The sequence below is a fragment of the Microtus oregoni genome, unplaced genomic scaffold (genome assembly GCF_018167655.1).
Source record: "Microtus oregoni isolate MIOR12 unplaced genomic scaffold, Mior012 000023F_ref0000262, whole genome shotgun sequence".
NCBI classification, from domain to species: domain Eukaryota; kingdom Metazoa; phylum Chordata; class Mammalia; order Rodentia; family Cricetidae; genus Microtus; species Microtus oregoni.
In genome coordinates this window covers 3,120,786-3,146,805 of record NW_024543082.1, presented here as the reverse complement: position 1 = coordinate 3,146,805, position 26,020 = coordinate 3,120,786, and the positions used below count along the sequence as shown (strand labels likewise).

The 26,020-nt window shown below is 47.4% G+C and overlaps 1 protein-coding gene across 6 annotated transcripts in view; it reads right to left on the bottom strand.

Annotated features, from left to right (window-relative positions):
• Positions 1 to 26,020, bottom strand: part of LOC121461695 (protein HEG homolog 1-like) — a 117,200-nt gene that overhangs the window by 71,966 nt on the left and 19,214 nt on the right. For 4 of the 6 annotated variants that reach the window (XR_005976221.1, XR_005976220.1, XM_041672836.1 and 1 more), the window contains exons 2-9: positions 22,321 to 22,608; positions 19,926 to 20,225; positions 12,505 to 12,843; positions 11,352 to 11,687; positions 6,437 to 6,661; positions 4,478 to 5,797; positions 1,441 to 1,560; positions 325 to 444 (exon numbers count right to left, since the gene is read on the bottom strand). Coding sequence is in view for 4 of the 6 variants with exons in the window: in XM_041672836.1 (XP_041528770.1) it covers positions 325 to 444; positions 1,441 to 1,560; positions 4,478 to 5,797; positions 6,437 to 6,661; positions 11,352 to 11,687; positions 12,505 to 12,843; positions 19,926 to 20,225; positions 22,321 to 22,608 (3,048 nt within the window). In the remaining 2 variants the exon portion in view is untranslated. The remainder of the gene's footprint in view (positions 1 to 324; positions 445 to 1,440; positions 1,561 to 4,477; positions 5,798 to 6,436; positions 6,662 to 11,351; positions 11,688 to 12,504; positions 12,844 to 19,925; positions 20,226 to 22,320; positions 22,609 to 26,020) is intronic. The other 2 variants (XM_041672835.1, XM_041672837.1) reach the window with 2 other exon arrangements.

The following is a 26,020-nucleotide window of genomic DNA, read 5'->3' as shown; positions in this document are numbered from 1 at the left end:
GGAATGTTCTTTTGACTTTTTATTCTTAACAACAGGGCAGAGTGGCTGAGCAAGCAATGTTATGCACAAATAAGAATATTATGTAGGCATTAAGATATCTGTACTTTTTAGAAACAGGAAGATACTTTATGGCTAGGTCTTGAATTTAAATAGATGTACATCAACAAATTGTGAAGAAAAGCACTGCAGCTCCAAGTGTTAGAATGACAGGCCCCGTGCTTCCCTTCCTTCTATATTCCTGAATTTTCTATCTTGGGGGAAAGACTGGCTTTGATTTGGAAGAAAACCGGTCAATACATTCTAAGACAGATGTAACTCTCTTACCCAGATTGCAGATTCCTTTCTCCAGCTGATAGCCGACCGGGCACCTGCAGGTGAAGGACCCCTGAGTGTTGTTGCACACGGCTAGGGGCGGACAGGGGCTCGAGAGGCATTCGTTCACATCTGCAGAGGAGGGCGAGCAAGAGCATGTTGACGGGGTGGCAGACAAAGAATTATAAGCCCGTGTGTACTGAGAGCCAAATGGCGCTGTGTGGAGCGTGCTACAAAAGAAGAGCAGGAAACCACCCTTGTCCTCAGGGGACGGCTACCTGTCGGGGCAGAGGCAGCCATATGAAGAATTAACTAGAACACAAGGCAGGATTTGGATGTGAGGAGATGTACGTAGATCTAGTTGTTGTTGTTTATTATTATTATTATTTGTTGTTGTTGTTGTTTTGAGACAGTGCCTCATCCTTTCATCCCTGACTGGCCTGAAACTCACCATGTAGACCAGGGTAGCCTTGAACTCACAGAGAGCCCACTATCTCTGGCTCCTGGGTACTGGGATCAAAGACATGCCCAGCAGAAATAGTAGACTTTGATGCAGGGGAGAATTAAAGAATGTTTTAAATACTATTTAAATATAAATAAGGCTAAAGGGATGTCAACAAGCAGATCGTTGCGGGGAGGCTAAGATTCCAAACTGAGGAACCAGCAGAGTAAATGCCCAGGGCAAGAGAGTGTAGGTGTCTTTAGGGAGCTGGAGATAGTTCAGTGTTGCAGGGGTGTAGGGAAGGTACGGAATAGAACCAGGTCAAAAGTCTGTCTTGTCTGTATCATGCTGTGATCCTTCATACCATATACAACACACCAGCATGCTAACACTCATGCGAGAAGACTATTCAACTAAAATTCTTACCCTTGTACACTCTAGAAGAAAAAGGCTCTTTTAAATAAAATTGTTTGTAATTATGTATATGTATGTGAACACAATGAGTGCGGGTTCCTGCAGAGGCCCAAGGCGTCCAATTCTTTTGGAACTAAAATTCCAGGCAGTTCTGGTACGGGTGCCTGGCCCTCTGCAAGCACAGTACGTGCTGTCAGTCCTGGGAAAAGGATCTTATTGGCTAGCCCGACCACCCAAGGTAGCATTACAGAAAAGGTCCCTGCCTCTCTTACCCACACTGCAGTTGTCCCCTTGCCAGGCAGGTGGGCACACACATCGATACCCACGACTCACGGTGAAGTCCACAATGCACTCGCCATCATGAAGACAAGGGTTCACGGTGCAGCTGTTGACTGAGCAAACAGATCGCGGGAATAACACAGGCAATGTCAGAGCAGCCCTGGAAAACATCTCATTCTCTCGGCTAAGGTTTGGTTCTCACCTATGTTTGTTTGTCCTGAAAAATCGCACCACTAAAAACAGCACAGGGTCCCGAGAGGAGCAAAGACAGAGACGCTGAAACTGGGCACTGGTACTAGTTTGCCTTCATAGTAAAGTGCTGGGTACTTAGATCCCAAATGCAAGCGTGCATATTAAATGCTTCTTGAAGGCCCCTCTGTCCAGGACTGATGGTTATATGGTTGCTGTGGTACTTAGAAAATTCTACTAGACTAGTGAATGCCAACTTAAAACACATTTCAAGGTGGAGAGAATTCCTGGCAACGTATCCTGCCTGCTCCAAGATTCACTCTGTGTGTTTGCAAGTGCACATATATGCATGGCTTACTTTTTCTCTTGGATTTTGTCAAAACTATAGAAACCTTTATCTGAAAATCTTGAAACACATATACTTGAAGTTGTTATACTTTTTTGATGTTTTGTTTTATTTTGAGATGGTCTCATGTAGCCTGGGCTGGCCTCAAATTAATTATATAGCTCAGACTGGCCTTGACCCCCGCCCCATCCACTTAAATTTACTTCCCAAGTGCTGGGATTATACATTCACCACCAATGTTCAGCTTTCAAATGTCTCGAAATTTAACCTGGCTTCCACAGATGGCACGCCATTGAGAAAATTATCAGTTAAGCATCACAATGCCCTCTCTTTTCTCTTCACATTTATTTATTTATTTGTTATGTGGACAGTATTCTGCTTGCATGGACACCTGCAAGCCAGAAGAGGGCGCCAGATCTCATTATGAGACGGTTATGAGCCACCATATGGCTGCTAGGAATTGAACACGGGACCTCTGGAAGAGCAGCCAGTGTGCTCTTGACCTCTGAGCCATCTCTCCAGCCTCTTTTCTTTGCTTTTTAAGGCGTGGTCTCATGTAGTTCAATGCTGGTCTCAAACTCCTAGGTGGACTGGGATGACAGGGAACTTTTGAGTCTCCTGTCTCCGCCTCCCAGCTGCCAGGATTTCAGGCATCTCATGCTCAGCTCTTTCTCTCTCTACCTGGAGCCATGAGGGGCTTTCTGAGTAGACTCTAAAGTCGCCTTGGCATCTTACTCCTTATCCCCTGCCCCAGGATGCCCACACTCTGTTTGACTCTATAATTAGAGCGTCCATGCTCCGGTTGTGAAATGCTCTTTCACTGGGGGTTTGAAATGCTCTTAGGAAAGCCTACAAACCAGGGTCATCATTTGCAGGGAGGAAATCACTGGGGAACAAGGGAAAGAAGACAGACACTGGGGCCTTCAGAAGAGTAACCTGAAACAGACGGGCCACTCTAGACACGGCAGGCTTACCCTTCATGGCTACTGCTGAAACTTATTATTCTGAGATTAGGTGTATGTGGAGGGAGACAGGATGAGCACGGGGGTGCACTGCTTATGGAAGCCAGAAGGCGTTGCATCCCCCAGGACTGAAATTACAAGTGGCTATGAGGTGCTCTATGTGAGTCCTGGGAACCAAACTGAGGGCCACTACGAGAGCACTATGCCCTCTAAACAGATGCTGAGTCGTCTGTCCAGCCCCACACTTTAATGTTACCTAGCATCACCTATACGAGCAGAACACCTATGTAATTAAACATGGCGCCCATTATATAAGTCTATAGTTTCCTGTGTATTTGCTGCAAACCCCTGTCCACAGGAACTGTAGCAGCTAACCCTTGCTTTAAGGGAGCCTGGTGACTGGTATTGACTGTATTGGTCAGTAGAAATAAAGATGCTTTTTTTCTGTAGAAGCAACCATCTTTTACTTCTTAGACATACTCAGATTGCTGAGAAGGGGGCACTGTAGACTAGCAGGGGGGGGATGGCTTATGACCCTGCGCCCCCAGGTTCATCTTCACTGACTCATTGCTACTGTGCCACTAACAGAGCTCTCTGCCGTAGCCATCGAACAGTGTCCCCTTCTTTCCCTCTTACTTAAGATGGCGTCTGTCTCGCCATCCTCAACAGCAGTTTGCCCTTCCTGAGTCTGGATCAATTACAAGGGCGTTGTGAGCACCACATCCTGCTATCCCTGCTTCTGCTGTTCTTTGCCCTGGGTTGGCTTTCTTTTCCTTACACTGGTACCTGCAGCACGGCTGGACAGATAACCTTGTGTACAAGGAAAGAAACGCGAGTCAAGAGGCCACTGGGAAGAGGTTTGCTGAACGTCCTTTTGCTTAGAAGTCCTCTGGTTACCAACTAGCATCGGGGAGACAAAGAACTCTGGGTCTCCCTGGATGGAGAGCAGCCTTTGACCCTGAAAGACCCAGAGCTGACTGACTTGGAAGCTCTCAGCTCTCTCTAGAGAGCAGACATTCAACCCACCCCTACCTCTACCAGACCACCTAAAGCTCTTCTCTTTGGTGCCGCTGGAGAACTTGCTGGAAACTGTGCATACGCCAGGCAAGTGCTCTGCCCCCATCCTGCATCCTAGCCCCGCTAATGTTGCGTTTTCAGTTTCTCCACTGTCCAGACCCACATCCAGGCCTGCCTCTGACCCTAGATGCGTTAAAGACATGCTTGAAAAGCTCGGACAATGCGAGGGTATGTAGGCTACAGTTATATCCTCTATGCATGCCACGCAGGGCCAAAGTGTGTTCTCTCCTCTTTCTTCAGACAGAGTCATGTAACTTGGGGGAAATCTTAGAAGAACATTAGGGCCACGCTGCCCACACTGCATGCTTTGTATTTCAATGGGAGGCATTCTAGGTCATCAGGCGGACACTGTACTAGCCATGTTGACACACCTACACAGACACCAAGGCCTTTGCAGCTTCAGTGTCGGGCAGGACCTAGCAGTCAATGTGTGTGTTTGTAAGAAGAAGCATTTACCTGGGGCTGGAGGTGACAGCGCTGTTGGTGACTCTGGGGTGCTCTGAGCAGCAACGGTGGTATATTTGGACGTCAACATTCCAGCCGTAGAAACACTTGTAGTTTGAGGGGAAGATGGTCTGAGAGAAGGTGAAACCGGGCTGACCTCTTCCGCATGGTCAAGCTTTGTGATAGCTTCCGCTGATGTAGGTGTAGTGGTCAGAGGGACAGCATAGGTGGTGGTGTCCATTTGCACCCGGTTCCCTTCTGTGGTGAGGGCCCCTTCCGTGGAGGCCTGCGGCACTGGAATTTCAGGACTGGTCGGCAGGTGCTGTTTCTCAGGGGTAATGTGCACAACTATGACACCCGGAGTCAAAGCTTCTGTGCTTGACAGGGTGCTGGGACTGGTGGCAGGAGAGTGGGTAGTCTGGGAAGTGGAAGATATCAAAGCTGGAGACATCTGGGCTAAGCTGGTGCTGGTGGCTGGAAGGGCTGGCTCTGTGGAGAACCCCATTAAGGCTGGGGACCAAGGGGTCCCTGGAGGAAGGCTCATTGTTACTGCTTGGGTAGGATCTGTGGGCAGAGACTGTGCTTCTGTGATGACTTTCTCTGGCTGTGGGGCGCTCTGGTTCTTGGGGTCTGCTGTCTGGTTACCGGGGAACATGGCTATGGCTGATTCCACTGTCGACATTTGGACCGACGTTACACGTGGCTCCCTCGCCCTGTGGGGGACTAGGGTAGAAGATGAGCGTGGGAAGGTTGCTTGTGAGACAGAGTTTGGGGCGAGGGTTGACACCATGAAGGAGACAGGCAAAGGTGACGGTGAGGATGACGAGGGTGTGGCTGTGTCTGAGGTAGACTTGAGCTGCTGTGTGGGAGACCCCATTGATGGCACAGTGGCTGAAAACCGGTGGGGAGGTGACTCTGAGGGAAGGGGCCAAGGGGCCTCTGACTCGGATGGGTCCTCAAAAGGTTTAGTGCTGGCACCAAGAACCAGGGTGTTTGGCATATTCACGGTGGATGCGGAGGACGGAAGGTTAGATGGAAGCAGAACCAGCGACTCGGTGGAAGACTGAGCAGGTTCGCCATCGTAGGAGGACGCGTTACTTCTTTTAGTCTGCCCCTGAGAAGAAGAAAAGTCTACACGTGGAGAGTCTGAGATCTTAGCAGAAGAGGTTGCGCTCTCGCTGGTATCTGAGGAGGAAGAGTTCTCTGTAATGGACAATAACGACCGCTCTCCTTTGGTGAAAGCAGACGAGGCATAGGCGTGGTCTGTGTGGTCACTGGAAGGCCGTTGTTCAGCATCTGAGCCACGCTCTGGACCGTGGTTCAGCTCAGTGACTACAAAGAGAAAATAGAAAGTTGGTACAAGCAAGCAAGAAATGTTTGAGACGGGCACTGGAAAATAGTCTTCATGACTTATCCATGAACTTAAGTAAGAGGGATATTGTCTCTGAAAGATGACTTCTCCTGGGAAGCACTGTCGGTCATGACGGTACTGGAAGACTAACAGTCAGGGTCGGTCCAGAGGAGATCCCACCCGTGAGGTCCAGCTGCAGTGACTACGTGGGAATAATGGAGAAGTGGGGAGCCTAAAAACAGGGAGTGTTTCCAAAGCCCTTCCTCGTGCTCTTTTTTAATAAAAGCAAATTGCCGTGGAAAACCTCCCAAGATCCCAAGCAGTAATTACCATTATCAAATGGAAAAAGGAAACCGCTCCCAACTTTCCACTCTGTGTAATGAGGTATTTCTTCCTGGGAGAAAGCCTTCGCCACAGTTAACCTCTCAGGCAGATGTCATCCCAAATACTTCAAGCAAGACTGAGGCAATGGGGGTGGGAGCCCTTCCTGCGGTGGGGGACCCCAGAAGGGTTTTTTTCCTAATGAGCTATAAGCTACTTTTTGGGTTGCCAGCCAACCTAACCATCCCAGGCCTGTGAGTGAATCTACAGTCAAGGAATGCGGCTGTGGGAAAACACACCTCCAAGGGTAGGTGCCCGGGACAGCAGGCCCGCGTGCTCCGTCACGTTCCCACGCAGAGTGGGGTGCACGGGGTGCGTAGCGGCGTGTGAGAGTCCGAGGGACCGCAGCGTGCGCTCCCCGCTCCGGGTGAGCATCGTAGACGTGAGCATGTGTGGGGACCGCACCCCTGAAGTGCTCCCTGCCGGGTCCGAGCTGTAGCTCAACAGCACACTGTCTTCCGGAACTGCAGGAAAAGAGGACAGGTAAGTGCAGGCCAGGACTTTTAGCCTCACGTTCTGGGTCCCTGGAACCCAGAGGCTTCCATGAGACTCTACCTGCGACCAGAGAGAGGGCCGACATCTCTCTTACTGAATTCACCGTAAGGACTGTTCCTTCAGCCGGAGATTTCTGCTTGGCGATACACGATAACAATCATAGAGTTCTACCAGTGGAGTTGGTGGCAACTTCAGGGCCCGGCCTGTGGCATGTCAGTCACCATGGGTCAAAAATTAGCATGGATGCTGGGCAGTAGTGGCACATGTCTTTAATCCTGGCACTCAGGATGCAGAGGCAGGCAGATCTTTGAATTTGAGGCCAGCCTGGTCTACAGAACGAGTCCTAGAACAGCCAAAGCTACACAGAGAAACCCTATCTTGAAAAAAACGAACAAACAAACAACCCCTTGTCAAATAGCATGAAGGTTAAGGGTGGACTTAGTTGGTGCTCTTTACTTATATTTATATATTTCTGTGAGCATGCACATGCCACAGCAGAACTAGCTTATATGATTAGATTACCAAGTAAATCCTTTTCAGAAATGATGAACATAAAGTCCAAACTCATGTACCTATGCACACATACGCATAAATAAAACAAATCTTTAAAAAACAGTATTTATTTACATTTTAATTTTAATAGTTAATTTTTTGGTGTGTATAAGTGTTTTTACTACATGTATAAATGTGTTTCTGATGACTGCAGAAGCTAGCAGAGGGCACTGGACTCCCTGGAACTGGGAGTTACAGACAGTTGTGAACCACCTCATGGGGTCTGGAAAGGAACCCAGACTCTCTGGAAGTATAGCAAGTACCCGTAGCCACTAAGCCATCTCTCCAGACCCTTTATTTTTATTTTTAAATTATGTGTACCTGAGTGTGGGTTTGTAAACATGAGTGCAGTACCCAAGGGGGTCAGAAGAGGGCGGCAGATCCCCTGGAACCAGACTTACAGATGGTTATGAGCCATTTGGCTGGGGTGATGGTAGTGGAACTCAGGTCCTCTGCAAGAGTGGTTCTGCACTCAATGGCAGAGTGCCATCTCTGCAACTCCATTAACAATTCTTAAAGCCACCGTAAGGGTTAAAGGTAAGTTTGGGTTATATTGTAAGTACTCCTTTGTTTTTCTGTAAATCAGCAAAAACTCTGGGGATCAGGGAAGCTGACACATTAGAGTCAATTCCTGAACTCTTGATACCCAAGAACTCTCTGCCCCAAGCTCTCTCTTGCCTTGAGCAAAAGGACTATAAGGCTAACAGCCAGACAAACTACCCTGTGACAGCACCAGTCACATGACAACTATACAAAGATCACAGCTGACTGCACTGGCTCCTGAGGCCACGGTCCCAGGCAGGGCTGATTGAGACAGTCTGAGTCCGACTTTCTGTAATCCCAAGCCTGTACAGACTGTTTCTATCTCGGCTAAAAGGGGAGTACTTCCTAGAGGGAGTTCCCGGACTGGAGCTGAGGGGAAAGGCTGTGATTGTGCCAGAACACCAGTCTGTGATTGGTGTCAAGAGCGAGGCTGTGAGTGACCCACATGTCTCTTCTCTGGCCTCATAAGCAGGTTACTTAGACTTTCTCAGTTACCTCTAAAAGACTTCTCTGGAGTGGTCTTTTCTCTCTACTTTCAGAAGTAAGAAAGAAATAGCAAAGGCCACAGAGAAGGGAGTGTAGCCGGGGTGAAGACTACGCCAGTGGTCAGGCTGCGTCTGAACAGTTGAAGACCTCAGAGAGGCATCGTGTGTTGGCCACACACCACCCAGCACTGACAATGGCCACTTCTGTGCATACACTCACTACTGCTGGACAACACTACAGAGGCCCCATTGTCTTTGGAAAGGATTCGTACAGCTTGTGGCTCCATTCAGGTTCTCAAGTCCCAGACCTGGCTTCCTGGTGTGCAAACTCAGTGTCCCTCTGCAACTGCTGTCATAGTTTGGAAAAGTGGGAAGCCTTGGGACTCCTGGCAGTGCACATGGTGAGAGCCGTGCATAGCAGCAGACAGCCTTGCCGATCCCACCTGTCTGCCGGGATCCTCTGCCAGTCAGTGGGTACAGATTCCTGTGCCCGAGTAATGCTGGCAGCACCTGGCATCCTGTTCCTACGAGGTGCCCCCAATTACACCCAGGCTCTCCAGATATGATCCCCCCTCCCTCTGCAGCCCCACCTAGATTTTTATCACCCAAAAGTCTTATCGTATTTTCCATATGAACCAATGCAGCATCACCCACAGAGGGAAGTGTCCTGAGAGATGTAAAACAGAAAAGCTCTGGAAGGAACCAAAGACCGTGCTAGGGCACAGCACAGGGTCAGCATGAGTGTTGCCTACTGTGTACAAGACCCTGAATTCAAGTCTCACAACTCAGGGTTCCATGGTCTTGCTTTGAGAAGGCAAAAATCCTGGGCCCTGTAGTGGTGAGAGTGGAAAATGATATTTCTCAGGAAAGAGATAAAAGAACATATACATCTTCTCCCCACATTTGTCCTTCCTTCCTTCCTTCCTTCCTTTTCTTTTTGAAGACAGGGTCTCACCATGTAGTCCTGGCTGTCCAATGGCTATGTAGAACAGGCTGACCTTGAACTCCGAGATTCACTACAAAGTCCTGCCTCTGCCTCCTGAGTGCTTGATTTAAAAGGTGTGCACTACCACACCAGGCTCATACATGTGTTTGATTCTTTCATGATCAGACGCTTTTGCATGTAATGATAACCTTGTTTGCTTTCATGAGTACCTACTTTATGACGACAAAACCACTGGGGAATCGTTTTCAAAAATTACTCAAAAACATTATTTAAAAAGAATAAAACAACAAAAATAAATAAATAAAACAGAAAACCAAATGTTCTAAAATGTTCATATTAGACTTCACCAAAATTAAAAACTTTCATGCTCCAATCATATCATCAAAAAAGTAAAAATGGCCGGGCGGTGGTGGCGCACGCCTTTAATCCCAGCACTCGGGAGGCAGAGGCAGGCGGATCTCTGTGAGTTCGAGACCAGCCTGGTCTACAGAGCTAGTTCCAGGACAGGCTCCAAAAACCACAGAGAAACCCTGTCTCGAAAAAACAAAACAAAACAAAAAAGTAAAAATGATGGGCTGGAGAGATGGCTCAGTGGTTAAGAACATTGGCTGCTCTTCTAGAGGACCTGGGTTCGATTCCAAGCCCCTACATGGCAGTTCACAACTGTCTAGTTCCAGAGAATATGACACCTTCACATAGACATATAGTCAGGTGGAAATAAAAGCAAATAATTTTTTTTAAAGTAAAAATGGCCAGGCAGTGATGGTACATGCCTCTAATCCCGGCACTTCGGAGGCAGAGGTAGGTGGATCTCTGTGAGTTCAAGGCCAGCCTGGCTGGCCTACAGAGCTAGTTCCAAGACAGACTCCAAAGCTACAGAGAAACCTTGTCTCAAAAACCAAAAACAACAAAACAAAACAACAACAACAAAAAGTAAAAATGACAATCACAGAATGGAAGGAAGTGTCCATGAATTATACAAATCAAAGGGACTAGAGTCCAGGATATGCACAATGCCTTTATAGTCAATGAGAAAAATGATAGCTTAATTTAAAAATAGTCAAAACGTTCAAATAGACATCAAAGAAGATACACGCAGGCAATGACTATACGAACACATGTTCGTTATCATTAGGAGAGTGAACTGGGAAATGTAAATCTATACCGCTCTCTCCGTATGTGTATACACACAGACACTCACACAGTTACTTTGGAAAATCCTTTGGCAGTCTCTCAAAGGCTTAAAAAGGATATTCCTAGCCAGGCAGTGATAGTGGCGCACGCCTTCATCCCAGCACTAGGGAAGCAGAGACAGGTGGATCTCTGTGAGTTCGAGGCCAGCCTGCTCTACAGAATGAGTTCCAGGACAGCCAGAGCTGCTACACAGAGAAACACTGTCTCAAAAAGTAATAAATCTATATCTTGGTCATTCTAAGACCGCATGTCTCAGCATAAAATGTGTCTCTGAACAATCATAGGGACACTATTAAAAACAGTGCATCCCTGGTGGAATATTAGTCGGAAGGACAGATACATACCTGATGAACCTTGAAGCCATGTAAAATTAAAAACACAAAAGGCCATATATGATATGATTGCTTTCACAGGAAGAGTTCATAAGTTCTGTGATTAGGAGGTACTGGGGTTTGGGGCAGACTATATACCATGGGAGGGCGTGGACACAGAAGCCCCAAGTTCTGTATGAGAAGAAGAGGCATCAAAGGCTCCTTAGATGTGGGGCTGGGGAGAGGGCACAGTCTGGAAAGCATTTGCTGTGTAAACATGAGGACCTGAGCTCAAATCCTTAGCACCTTCAAAAGCTGAGCATGGCAGCCTTATTTAATCAGTGAGCCCCTAGGACAAGTGAGAGACTAGCTTTTTAGGTACACACCGGAGGTTGACTGCTGGCCTCCATTTGCACGTATGTACCTGAACACGTATATATGCACATATATACACTCTAGAAAAAGGGTTGAGATATATAAAAAGGATGTGACATGTATATTTGTATTAACCAGCTAAGAGAATGGCCTGGGATCAGTAAAATTACTTTCCTAGCACAGGCTTCAGAAGATTAAAGGACCAGACATATCCGAAGTCCCCGTGGCATACTTCCACACAATAAGAACTCACTTGAATGTTCTCCACGTGTGGCTGAGGAATCCAGACTTTCTGAGGAAGCTGAAGATGAAGACTCTGAGAAATTCTTCCTACCCAGCCGTGAGCCACCACCTCGGGGCTGCTGTGCAGTGTGTGAGAACGGAGTCCGAACCCAAGGGCTCCTCGTGTCTGGATGTGAAGCAGAGCTCTCTGAGGTATCTGTAGATGATTTGCTCTTGGCGGGGAACCACTGTCCTGTGCTCGCTCCATCAGCAATGGAGGGGACTGGCCTAAAAGCTACCTCAGTCAGAGGCGTGGCACTGCCATTTCCTGCTTCGGGGCTGCCGGCGAGCTGATGTCCTCCAAAGGCTGTAGGATATTGGGGTAGAGGGAGGCCGTTAGTGGACCTGGAAAAGATGCTAACAGCTAAGATGGCATCCCTGCTAGGCAAGCTTCTCTCTGCCCAAGAATCTTGGATGGTGTTTATATGGTTCACCCTACGAGCATTACCATGTTCTAAATTTTCCTAAAATCATCAGATGGCAGCAATATAGTAATATTAAAAATAAAAGTTCTGGACAGGAGACTTGAGAGCAGCAAACTAATCTATAGGCTTAAATGTTTAACTCTGTCCCTTGAAAAGTAGCTCAATGAAGGAGTCGTTACAGCCAACAAGTTCAGTGTGCACACATATTATACAGAGTGTTTTTCTAAAAAAAAAAAAACAGCTGGAATACTGGCAAACATTCTTCTACTTCTGATGTACAGTAAAATAAACTATAAGGAGTAAGCAAAACTATGAATTTGGGAAATATATTTACGCCTGACAACTTATTTATAGAGATGATCTATACACAAAAATTGCTGAAGCAGCTGTAAAGGGCAGGCCAGGGTTTGAAGATGACATGACGGTATGAAGAGGGACCAAACTATGACAGCCCCAAGGCTGAGGTCTCCACTCTGCTGAGTAAGCTGTGCTTGCTTTATTTAAGCCTTCCGGGTCTTAATGGTCTCATCTTAGGGATGGCATTGTCCACACCCAAAGATAAAAATGCAATCATGTGATCTAGCAGGAAAGGATCTGACGTCATCAAGGACACACTTTTGTCTTTTGCCTGGAAGAGACCCCCTAAAAGCACCCAACTATAGAAAATGTCCACAAGCCAAATAAAGGTGAGTTACTTACTGGGAGAATCACTTTGCCAGTGTATGGATGGAATTCCAACTCTATTTTCTATAGATGGCTCAAAGCCTTCTCCGTCTCCAGGCCTCTCAGTGAGTCTGCTGTCTGTCCTGGAGTCACCCACAGAGGGCGGAGAAGGGACTGAGGCTGATGTTACGGCAATTCTGGAATGTGCAGGCAAGCTCTCTGTCTCATTTAAGGGTTCCACGCCGACAGTCAAAGACCGGAGCATTCTGGTGATACCATCAGTGAATGTGTTGGTGACATGTGTACTCTTTGTCTGAGTGACTGACGGGCTTTGGAGATTAGCGGAGTCGGTAAAATTCTTTATACTTCTAGAAGCTAAAACAGAAGACATGCTTCAAAACTACTTGAATGGCTAAGGAAATTGGGATTCTGTCTAAGTACAAATAATGTTCATTGTATTTGATGCGTGAATCTGTACACCGTGGATGTAACAGAGAACATACGCTTGCATCATGTTGATCCACACAAGCGCAAGTAGAGACCCTCCTTCTTCTTCACCTCACCAGTTCTAAGTCCCACTGAGCTGGCTAGAGATGGAGTCAGAGCACTCACACGCAGAAATTAAGTTTTCTAGGCAAGCGAAAAGGAAGACAGGAGAAACCCAGACGAAGCAATAATTTGTTTTATTTTTCTATATAGGGGCTGCATTCCACAGCGTAAGAATTGCACACCATGGACCACTGTGATAAAGTTGTTGCTGCTGGTTTGTCTTTTCAGCACTGTAACCCTTTTGTTCAAATGCTACCATAGGTTAAAAATCCCATCCATACCATGAACCAAATTTGAGCCAGTACAGGGTGTGCAGCTGCTCGGTCAGCACCGGGGCTCTTGAGAACACAGTCAAGACATTGCTGGCCTGCGACAGTAGTTCCCAACATGGTCACCACCAAAGGCTCTTTATTATTCCCCAAATCATGGCCACCATAAAGCTTTGGCTTTGAAACATTATTCAAACTACATTCATTAACAGAACTACTAACAGGAGAGTGTGTTATTTCCCCAGGGATTTGATGTAATTTCACCTAGAAGCAGACTTCATTATTGTAGTTAGTTCCTCTCACTAAGCTTTAGAGATGTCTCCAAACCATAGGGCACTTTAGGAGACCAAAGACGCTAGGCTGGGAACAGCTTTTTCTGATCAGTGAAACAGATGGCTGTCCTCAGATAGCTGTCAAGAGTCTCAAGAATTCAGTTCTATACCATTGGTCAGAATGCATGGTCTGCTCCTCGTAGATGTCTGGCTGAGAGCTTCCTGCCACTGGGAAACTTGCCAGAGGTACTAAAGAACTCACCTCTAAAGAGGTACCTTAAAGCCCCAACACCAAGGGGCTGAGCATGTGACTCAATGGCTGAGAACTCACTTAGCATGTGTGAGGCCCCGAGTTCAAATCCCGGCACCACAGCTATCCTCAGTAAATAGGGCAAGAATAAGGAGCAGGAAAGCTTGGGGAGCAAAGCAGTGGAGGCAAGGGAAGCAGGCTCTCTGCTTTCTTCTCCTCCTGATGTCAACAGCAACAGAGTGCTCTCGAGACCTATACCATGAAAGGCTTCCAGCTGTCGGTCATAGCTCCGAAAAGGGAAAAAGGGAAGCTGCCATTATAAATCATCCTTTGAAGACCATTCTTATGCGCAGTTGTGACCAAAAGCCCAAACAGATTTTAGACATAGTTAGAGAGAAAGTATAGGAAAGAAAGCGTTCCTTTCATTTTCGTGCAAACCATAGACTCCCCTGACACCGGGGGTTCAGCCTGCTGCTCTGCTTACTGGATGTCCATGAAAATAGACGGGGCGCAGGCCCCACAGAGACAAGGGACTAGAAAGATGTGCGTGCAAAGGTAGCCAGCCATGCGGGGACACAAACAAAAGCCACCTTTATATAAGAAAGGAGGGATATGGATAAGGATATGTCCCATAAACGGTCTCCAAATTGCTTTCAAAGCATTTTTATTTCTAATCAGCTAGATCATGTCATTTGTTCACTATTCCTATCAAAACACCATGGTGGGGTAGAGACGACTTGGCATAAGAGTGTGTTCTGTTCCTTCAGAGGACCCGAGTTAGGTTTGCAGCCCTCACACTGGGTGGCTCACACTGTCTATGACTCTAACACCAGAGGGTCCGACGCCCTCTTCTGGCCTCTGAGGGCGCCTTCACTCACGAGCATCCATACACCTCCACACGTGCAATTACAAATTAAAAACACCCCCCCCCCCCACTTGTGATGGCTACACTGGATTTAGTCTGAAAAGCCTAGGCCCGCCCATTTCGGTAGTCTGAACAAATAAACGGCCACAGAAATATGATCACAATCTCTGAGTCACTAAGAAAAACAACTCCATGTCCCACGACCCCACAGGGCTGTGCCGTACACTGTCCTCCCATCTCAGCACTGTGACAAGGTGGTTGCACTGTGGTTGCACATGACAGCACCTGCTGTGCTCTTGGGAGGCCGAGGCAGACAGACCATGAGCTGGACGCCTGTGTGGTCCACAGAGCAAGTTCCAGGCCCATCTCAAATACAGAGTGAGATCCAGTCTCAAAACTCAACCCAGAGGTGGCTGGGGAGATGGCTCAGTGGTTGACAGCATTGCCTGTTCTTCCAGGGGACCAGGGTTCAATTCCCAGTATCCACATGGCAGCTCACATCTGTCTGTAACTCCAGTTCCAGGGCTCTAACACCCTCCCATAGACATGCAGGCAAAACCATCAATGAACATTAAAACATAAATAAGTAATTAAAAAAACAACTAAACCAAGCAAGGTGCTACCATGAAGTGAGCAACTGCGTCCTCCAGCACGGCCGGCCCTAAGATATGCGCAACTCACTTAGTCCTCAGGGTACAGTTGTGTAAATACTCCTGCAAAGCAGCGCATCAAATGAAAATGGGAGCGGTCGTCTGAGTGGCTCATACATATTGCTCATGCTCCTGCGTAGACACCTGCTCCAGAAGCTATGAGGAAATGCATTACGTTTCTTATCAGCAAGCTGGCATGAGCGGTCACTCTCGGATGGCCACCCTGAAGCAGCCATTCAGAAAGGGAAAACCTGAGTTTGAACCAGGAAAGGCAAAAGGAGAAAAGGAAGAGGGGCAGGAAAAGCCAGCTGGTGAGATGGCTCAGCAAGGCCATGGAACTTTGGACACACACACAGGGGTGTCCTATGTGACGGAGAGAGAAGAACTGACTCCTCCTGGTGGTCCTCTGGCCCCAGCACTCCCCTGCACAGTAAACAAACAAACAAACAAATCTCATGAAAAATTTTAAATTAAAATGTAAAAGCTGGAATACCACCCACTGGGAAAAGGCCTGAGCTAAGTTCTTAGTTTTGTAACCGGCAGTGGAGAGAAGGCCTGTTCACCTGGTGTGGGTGTGTCCCTCTCCACTCACGGGACAAAACCCCAGAGCCTCTGGCGTCCATCACATTGCTCAACCTTGACTGCTGTCCAGAACTTCCCACAAGTGCAGCTGAGGCAGCTGATGGTAGAACCAGACAGACTGAATCCAAAATCTTTTAAGGTCTTAATGTTCTCTCCCTTCACAAAGTGAAACCACCACAAAGCAATTTACCTGGACCACATCAGCTCGGCTGCTCCCAGGAAAGACTTCCGTGAGTCAAGCCCCATTATTACACCCCAGCTCTTACTGAGTCTCTACAAAATGTCACCTTCAAAGAGCATTAGCATGGTTCTCACAAGCCAGCAATGGAAAGCATTCCTTATATAAATATTCCTCTTGGAATTACTGCCCCCGAAACATCCATGCCTATGGATTAAACTGTAGGCTTATTTTGTCTGACAACAATTGCTTGCTCCACCCAGCTTCCTCTAGTGCCCCCATTTCCAGGAAGCTCACACTAAATTTAGCACTCCATTGTGGTCGCTCTCACACAATTCAACATACACATTTCTGCCTTCCGAAGAGCTTCCTCCCCTCCTCACCCCTGCCATGTGTTGCTTTGTTGACAGCCCCACCCCTAGGCCATGATCAAACAGCAGTGGGAGATCATCAAAGAGACCATGGAAAAGTCTAGAGAGACAGTAGCAGGAGAGGGTGGAGAGTAATGCCTTTGGGCTTTCTTGTAATCCCTGGCTCATCTTCCAGGGTCAGCTTTGGTGCTGTAAGATACAGTTTCTATTCAGAAACAGAGTAACTCCTGGCTATCCAGGGTATGGGAGAGGCTGTATTGAACAGTGTGTTCTAGTTTGTATTCTGTTGCTATAATAAAACACTGACCAAAAGTAACTTGGAAAAGAAACAGTTTATTTTATTTTAAAGTTCTAGGTAAAAGTCACTGAGCCTGGAACTGAAATAGAGCCACGGAGCAGTGCTGCTTACTGGCTTGCTCCCATGGCTAGCTCAGCCTGCTTTCTTATAGAACCCAGGAGGTGGGACCACCCACAGTGGGTCCCTTCTACATCAATCAGTAGAAAAAAAAATGCCCGACAGATTGGCCTACAGGCCAATCTGATGAAAGCTTTTTTCTATTGCTTCTTCCCAGATAACCCTAGTTTGTGTCAAGTTGACCAAAACCCAACCAGCACCACATGCTTGTGTAGCTAGGGAGCAGTAAAGGAGGCCCAGTTGTCAGCCTATGAATGGACCACCCAATGCTGCCACCTTTCAGATCATCTAATCCCTGCAATGCCCTTAGTTTATCACCTGTGTGCACACCCTATGAGGGGCATCACTAACCTGACTGGTCTGAGCATTGGACTTTTCCATAGGTCACATGGCCAGAACCCCCCCCCCCCCAGGCACACACTCATCCCCAGTACTCCATTGCTTGTCTTCGTTCACTGAGCTGGCCAGCCAGAAGGGTTGACTCCAAGTCTGCCGTGGCAGGTCCTGCTGGTTCCCCGGTGGCATTCTTGCCTATATGCCTGTTGCTCCTGTATCATGGACTCAGAAACAGACAGCAGAACCTCAAGATTTCCATTCAAGTAGAAGGAGAGGTATACAGAGTTTGCAAGCCTGGAGGTGCCAGGCTAATGAGAGAGAGAGAGAGAGAGAGAGAGAGAGAGAGAGAGAGAGAACCAAATAGAGAAGGAGTTTGTTTCCTCTTTGGCCTCAGGCAGCAGGGTATGTCCTCTGCGCCAAGTCCTCTCTAGTGGCCACTTTAGAGGGTGGCCAGACACCCAGGTCACCAAGGAAGAGAAATCTTCAGTAAGACTCAAGGACTATGAAAGACAGTGAAACTCCAAAAATTAGAAATGGAAGTTTCTAGAACAGTAATTCTCAACTTGTGGGTTGTGACACCTTCGGGAGGTTGAACAACCCTTTCACAGGGGTCACCTAAGACCATCGGGAAAAAAAAGATCTTTATGTGATAATTTATAATGGCAGCAAATTTTTTGGTTGAGGGTCATCACAACATGAGAAACTAAATGAAAGGGTTTCAGCATTTGGAAGGTTGAGAACCACTGTCCTCGGAGGACAGCTATTCCAAGAATGTCAGGAGTACAGGGTAAGCCCTGTCAATATATATATTGACAGCCCATGAATAATTTTTCTTTTTTTAAGATTTTTTTTTTTTGTCCATGCAGATGCAAGCATTTGTGTGAATGTACCTGTGGATGCCCAGAAGAGGACATCTGATCCCTGGGACCTCGAGTTACTGACATTTGTAACTTCAGGGACACCTGATATAGGTGCTAGGAAGCAAACTCGGGTTCTCTGGAAGAGCAGGAAGGACTCTAAACCACTGAGCCCTCTCTCCAGAACACTTACGAATAATCTTAAAAAGCAATCTCCTGCAAACACGAACCATGAATTCTGTCCACACCCAACAGTAGAGAACTGCACGCCAAGCCTAGGCAAGCAGACTGCCCCTTTAAAAGGGTTGTCTGGAGAAGGCCTCTGGGCTCAGTTGTTGCTTTGATGACATAAACCCCAACTCCCAGTCTTGCAGAAATATTTTAAGAAACCTCTGCCTTCATGGTTGGCAGAACGGCACGTCAATCCCCACCCCAAGCTGGGGTACTATTAATACATGAGGGTTGCTTGAAGAGGAGAGTCAGTTTTCTTTAAGAGGTGTGGTCCCTGGTAGGCTGACCGTGCTCCAGTGAATGGCCGCACACCCATGCATTTATGGACAGCAAGGAGTGACCCATAGAGAGGGGAGAGGGAACGGATGGACACGAAGGTATGAGATGGTGGCGATCTGGGAGGAGTCTGGAGGAGTTGGACAGTGCTTATGGGAGAGAGCCAAACATGACTAAAACATACTGTATGCATGCATGGAATTCTCAAAGAATAAATAAAATGCTATATCTATTTAAAAAAAATTACAAAACCCCCTCTGACTTAAGCACAGATCTTTCTACTCTGTCTTGCCCTGGGGTTAAAAAACAACCTGAGGGGGCTGGAGAGATGGCTCAGAGGTTGAGAGCACTGACTGCTCTTCCAGAGGACCTGAGTTCAATTCCCAGCAACCACATGGTGGCTCACAACCATCTGTAATGAGATCTGGTGCCCTCTTCTGGCCTGCAGGCATACATGCAGACAGAACACTCTATACATAATAAATAAATAAATCTTAAAAAAAAAATTAAAAAAAAAAACCTGAGCAGCTCACAGAGGGGCAGTTTACAGCATCTTTTGGCTCCTGGCAGGATGTGCGTCCTGGGGGAACCTGGGCACACGCGAGGCCCCAATTTTTAACTACTGAAGATTGCAGTGTCCCTGAGAGGATTAGATATCTAGGCAGGCAGGCATCTGAGGAGCCACAACGACAAGCGTGCAGCACAGGGGCCTGGCAGAGTGGAGAAGTGCTCGTGGAGCAGAGCAGCCTAGCTGAGGCTGGTGCGCAGGACGTGGCCTGGCAGGATGGGACAGGGCGGTTCTCTACAGCCGCGGCGCCTCATTAAAGCCAGGCAAACACCTGTACTGTGTAGGCTCTTTCTCTCGAAACAATGCCAGGAAAAATTACGAACCTATTTTCTCCGCCATCAAAGAAGCTGTGTTTGCGAAAATAAACAAACAAAACTCAAACTGCTAATCAAAGGGTACAGCAGTGTCCGGCTCACATTTTAGCCACCCTAGCGTGTGGCCTCCTCTGTGGGTGCACGCATCAGTCACGCCTAATCTTTGTTGTATGTGTGTACAGAGAAGGGGAGGAAAAGAAAAGGGGGAGAAAGGAGGTGGGGAGCACAGCAGCCACCAGACGGGCTGATATTTTCCTCCACATACAGTTAAAACATACTTTGAGCATGAACCTCAATACTGAGAGAAATGACATAGACTGTACTTCCAACCAAAGCACTTGGCATTGAAGAAATGGCTTTTAAATCTCCCTTTGCTTCCTCTTAGCCGGACACTTAGCACTAGCCAGCTAGGTATATACATAGATTTGGGGTTATTTTGAAATTGGAGGGGTAAACTGGGGCAGGAATACTCACAGGAGGGATGGCCTGAGGGAGGTGGTTGACTCTGGGTACGAGGGAACCGCAGCTCAGAATGCTCCTGGCCTGATGAATTTCTCTTCTGGGAGAACATGGTTGGTTCCCTGAGTTCCAAATCAGGAAGGGAGGCTTGGCTGGAAACCCAAATGCCAGCCACTTGTGTGTGCACAGTCCCTTCTTCTGGGAGTTCCCTTGCCGTCTCCAGGAAGCCTGGGGATATTCCACTCTCTGTCTGAGAAACGGTGATTCCTCCTTCTGACCTGGAACTGCTGGGTGACCGGGGAAGGCTGTCCGAGGCTGAAAGCCAGACAACAATTAAAACCCCACTAGTGGCTTTCGACTGTCTTACTATCGCTGGTGGACTCAATTAAAAAGCATGAAAAAGTTATTCATTCTAGGAGAAAGGAACTGCAAGAGAAACCACCAGGCTTTTTGACCTCACCAATGTTCCTCATTGGAGGGAGGAATGACCAGTACTGGAGCACCCTGATGCTAACTAAGCCTTAGACAATCTAGAATTAGAGACTGGTGTTGGATCAGGAAGACTTATCCCTCACCTTCCACAAAGGACCCCAGAATGTCCCAGAATTCAATGTATGCAGAATTCCCAACACTTGACAGCCAGGCAAACCAGAGAGTAACACATGCAGGACTTCTGAGAGCTGCAGCTTCCATTCACAGAACACAGAATACCTTCACACAATCCCCTTACAGAACCGAGTGCCCTCAAGGGTAGGAAACCAGGAAGTCACCTTGGAGGGCTTCAGCCTCTTTGAGGTCCTCACCAACTCTCAACCTTCCTTCTGTCAATATGAATCTTGTTTTGCTTGGTTTTGCTTTTGGAGACAGGGTCTCACTACATTGCTTTGGCTGTACTGGAACTCACTATTTAGACCAGGCTGGCTTTGACCTCACCAAGCTCCACCTGCCTCTGCCTCTTGAGTGCTGGGATCTTTTCTAATTTTCGAGGTGGGGTCATATGAAGCACAGACTGATCTCATACTCAAGGATGACTTTTAAAAACTTTTAAAAAAAGATTTCTTTTTTATTTTTACGTGTGTGTGTGTGTGTGTGTGTGTGTGTGTGTGTGTGTGCGCGCGCGCGCCTATGGCAGCCAGCAGAGCACTGGGTCCCCTGGAACCCGAGTGCTGGTTGGGAGCCATCCAATGTGGGCATTGCACATTGCACACTAAAGCTGGGTCTCTTAGAGGAGTGATTTTTAGTGGATGAGCTGTCTCTCCAGCCCAAGCCTGAACTTCTGATCCTCCTGCCTCTGCTTCCTGAATGCTGGGATTACACATGTTGTTTACACGGTTCTGGGGACTGAATCCAGGGCTTCGTACCTGTTTGGCAAGGTCCCCAACCCCCCTTTGTGAAGACTCTTTACTGGGCGATTCTTCAACTCCTTTTCCCAGGTGAGCACCTGCTACCTACACGTCTGCCTGGGGGGTCCAGCTCACTTCAGGTCCCCTTTCCTCCCATACTACACATCTTACAGGCTTGCTGCCAGGAGGCTCCTCTCTCAAACTGTCTTAATCCAGTCTCTCGGTTGTGCAAAACCCTCCAGTGAGTCTTCCCACCACACCAAGTAGAAACTTCCTGTCCTGCAAAGTATTCCACCCTTGTCCCTATCCTCCATAGTGCTAGCCATCCTGCCCACGGCCCTCTAACTCTTCCAGGGAGGACTCGGGCACTGGTGCCCCCTCCCTTCTGTCTTTACACAGGGCACCCCGTCTCTGAACTGTAGTGCCCACTCACTCAACACGGACTTGGGCTCTCCTCACTTGGAAATCTGCCACCAACTCTCCACCTACTGGGCTAATTAGTCTCTGAGCTTCAGTTTCCAAACTTAAAGCGAGACTAACACGGCCTCACCGGGCTGCTGGAAGGATCGAGAGAGCTGGCTCGTTGCTATGTAGATGCATACCTAATTAACACTACTTTTCTTTGTCTTCCTTCTTAGGTTGAGCTGTGCTCATAGAACTGTGGCCTCTTTTTGAAACCCTTCGCTGGAAGTACTAAGCTGCCAACCGTGCAGACAGGAGCAGCAAGAAGCAGCCAAACTCTTATCAACACAAACAGAACCTAGTCACCCTTCCCAACCCCTGAGATGTGTGATTGCGTGGCAGGATCCTGGGAGCAGGGAGGTGGCGTGGATTCAGACTGCTGGGAAGCATAGATGTTAAAGGACCCACCAGGGTGTTCAACAAATCTGCACCCCCTCCCCTAGTCTGACTTTCCAAGCATGGCTCTTAGGGGGACTTGCCTGACCCATCCCAATACAGAACCCCTAAATGGTCACAGTGGCTCTGGATGTGGGGGTGGGGAGGGGGCAGAAAATTTGTTTTCTAGGACTGGACATAGAAAAGTGAGCATCACGACACACACTCACACAAGGAGCTGCCGTGGGCGGCCAGGGCCGTGGTCATCTCAGGCGCGCGTTCAGCATGTGGAACGGTGGCCATTGCTCCGCTGGAAGGCTTGATGCTCCCCTCAGCGTTTGTCTCAGGCAGGAAAGAGGGGTTTCCTGAGGCGTCTGAAGAACTGTGGCTCAGTCTGGCAGTCTGAGCTGTCACTCCCTTTCTGGAACCTGAATGGTCCTCTTGACTCTGGTAGAAGGGGGTATTTCCTACGTGGGGTTCAGTGTTGTTACTTTCTGTCCCATGGCTCCTTGCAGTGACTGCAATAACAAGCAAATGCACCAGTGAGAACTCAATGGCTTTTGAAAAGTAAACATGAAGAAACTTTCCCAAATGGACCCTTGCAGGTTATTGCCAACTTCATAACTTAAAAACTCCATTTAGTGGGGCTGGAGTGACGGCTGTGCAGTTAAGAGCACTTGGAGAGAGTACTGGAATCCAGCCCAGTACCCACGTTGAGGGGTTCACAACTTCTAGCTCTATAGCTTCAGGGATGCAGACACCCTCTTCTAGTCTCTAAGGGTGCCTGCACACACATGCATTGCACACGTACACACACATTGCACACGTACACACATTGCACATGTACACACACATTGCACATGTACACACATATTGCACATGTACACACACATTGCACACGTACACACATGCATTGCAATGCACACACATGTGTACACATACTAATTGAAAAATTAAATCTTTATAACCCCCCATTTCTATTTTCCTGATTTGAGACTATTTCTCTTTGTGCTCAGGATTCGAGCCTGTGGAACCATGGAAAATTCTCAGTGGGGAGTGAATGAAGTCATTGCTATCTTTATAAGTCAAGGCAAAAATGTCAGACCATCTGATAAGCAGAGACCGCAGGCAGGCAGAACTATCACTTATATCTAAATATAGCAAACAAGCAAAAAGAACAAGCTATCTTTTAGATTAGTATTGCCCAAAGGATTAAGTGAGAGAAACCCACAATCCGTAAAATTAACTTGGTAGCCACTTTAAAATATGTGTGTGTGTGTGAAGTACTTTATTTTATTCAACATATTCAAAATACCATTTCAATATGAACTTGATATAAGTTTCAACATAGTGATTACATTTTTGCTGCCCCCTCTTTATGTGTGTGGGTGTTTTGCCTGCACATATGTCTGTGAATCACTTTCACATCAGTGCCCGTGGAGGCCAGAAGAAGGCATTGGATCCCCTGGGATTGGAGTTACAGATGGTTATGAGCTGCCATGCAGGCGCTAGGACTCAAATCCAGGCCCCTTGGAAAAGCGGCCAATGCTAATAACACCGAGCCATCTCTCCAGCCCCGTACTGGCCTGTTCAATAGCGAGGGGCGTGGCTGTAGCTACATTGCGGTGGCCAAAGCCTCAGGTATTTGAGGCGGGTGGGGTGGTGAGCACACGAACTGCCCTAGCAGAGATTCCGAGAACTTTCTGAGGGAGTCATTTCCTCTTCCAGCTCCTTCAGAATTGCTGTGTCCATGCCCTGATTCTCCTTTCTGGAGGTGATGATTAACAGAGGCTTCCTGGAGGGGAGGGAAGTCACTAGGGTCCCCCCTCTGGGAGCCCAGCCTGACAGGTGAGGCCCACAATAAGCTCCAAGTTGGCTGTGGGAGGGTGTTGCCAGAGGCAGCCACAAAGTCCCAAAGGTTATGAATGGCGGCGACCCACAGGGAATGCTGGCCTCATTCTTCTTGCTCTGCTTCAGGGGCAGCTGGCTTCCCTGGAAAAGCTGAAGAGGTCCAGGGGCATAAGGATGCTTTCTCTGTCCTCTTCATTAACTGGGCACAATAACAAAAGGAAATAAAACAAAAAAGGAGTTGCAGTCAGAAGGATATGCCTCTAGGCCAGGAAGCCAGGAGGGGAAAAAAAGATAATAAATTTAGTTCCATTAGAGCCTTTAAAAAGGCAGAGGCCCAGTGACAGCCCCTTCTTGAGATGATAGGAGTGGAAACCCCAGACCCCAAGCAGCTGCAGGAATTCCACTGTAGGGAAAGAGTGGCCACAGGCAGAGAGAGCACTGCTCACACTGAACCATGCTATCTCCCTGAGAACAGACTAAAGAAAGATGTAAGGATGGAAAAATGCACGCTATAAATAAACCACCAGGCTGACAAAAGTCCCCTGCAGTGTCCTCATCCCCTGCAGCATCCCCAGTAACCCTGCCACGATCAACAGCTAAAAATGCTGAATAAAACAGCTATATAAAAAAAACTATTCTAAATGCACTTCTGAGCTAGTGAATAAGGAAAGAATCAGAGTAGGACCAGCAAAGACGAAAGCTGATCTCTAACCTTATCCTTCGATGGCCACGGGGCTGCAGGAGGAAGGTGGTGTACACTCTTCAGGAGGCTAAAGGGAAACCACTGTGCAACATTGGAATCAGAAGGACTAGAACCTGGACAAAAGACAGAAACTAACCCAGAGAGGAACAACAAGGAAACCTGGCCCTTTGATCTTGGTTGAAGAGGAAAGATAAACGCAATCACAATCATAAGTCTATAAGCACAAAGCCAAGTCTTCTGTGGGTGTACAGCACAGATTTCATTCCCTACATGATCCAAACCTCAAGTTGAGGGTGTACTCAAGAGTGGCCTTAAGCCTTATGCATACACTAAAAAAGGACTGCATTTTAAAAAGATGGTTTAAAGAGGTAGATCCACCTACCTCCACATAGCAGAGGATAACGGGAGCTGAGGAGCGACCCTGACTGTGCCTCGGGGAACCTGGCAAGACCATGCAAACACTCTCTATGCCAACATACAATTTCTATCACTTGCTAATAAAAAGAAACCCTCTAATAAGATGTTGCAGTAAAACAAACAAAAATCACAAATGTACCAGAAAACAAGTCATTCACGAACAAAAGTCAGCAAATCAGATAAGATTTCAAATGCTAGAATCATCGAAGAAGGTGTGTGTGTAATGGACGCCTGAACTCACTCGTACAAACCCCTGCACTGACACTCAGGTAAGTAAAAGAAAAAAAAAGATAAGAGAATGCTAAGAATCAGGTAAAAAACAGAAATTATAAGCAAAGGTTTAGCAAATTAGAAAAATGTCAAAGTGGCGCACCCCTTTAACCCCAGCACTCACGAGGCGGAAGCAGGCAGATCTCTGTGAATTTCAGACCAGCCTGGTCCATGGAGTGAGATCCAGGACAGCCTGGGCTACACACAGAAACACTGTCTAGATAGATAGAGATATAGATAGAGATATAGATAGATATAGACAGATAGATTGATAGATAGATCAATAGATAGATAGAAATTAAAAAGAAGCCAAACACATATCTAATATCTAACTGGGGTTTCATTCTCACATTCATTTTTTATTTTTGTGGGGGTGGGCAGGTGGGTGGGTGTCTCTGGAAGTCAGAAGAATACATCGGATTCCCTGGAGCTGGAGTTACAGGTAAGCCACCTATCATAGATGCTGGGGACCAAACTCAGGTCCTCTGAAGAGCATCAGTCTCTCTTAACATATGAGCCAGGTCTCCAGTCCCTACTTAGAGTTCTAGGAGAAGAGAAGGGAACACCTTCCCAAAGGTCAATATTCATAAAGATAATGGCTGAAAGTTTTCCAGAAAGTATAAATCTTTAAGCTAAGAATTCTAACAAACTCCTAGAAGAAGTGTGTGTGTGTCTGTGTAAAGCTGATG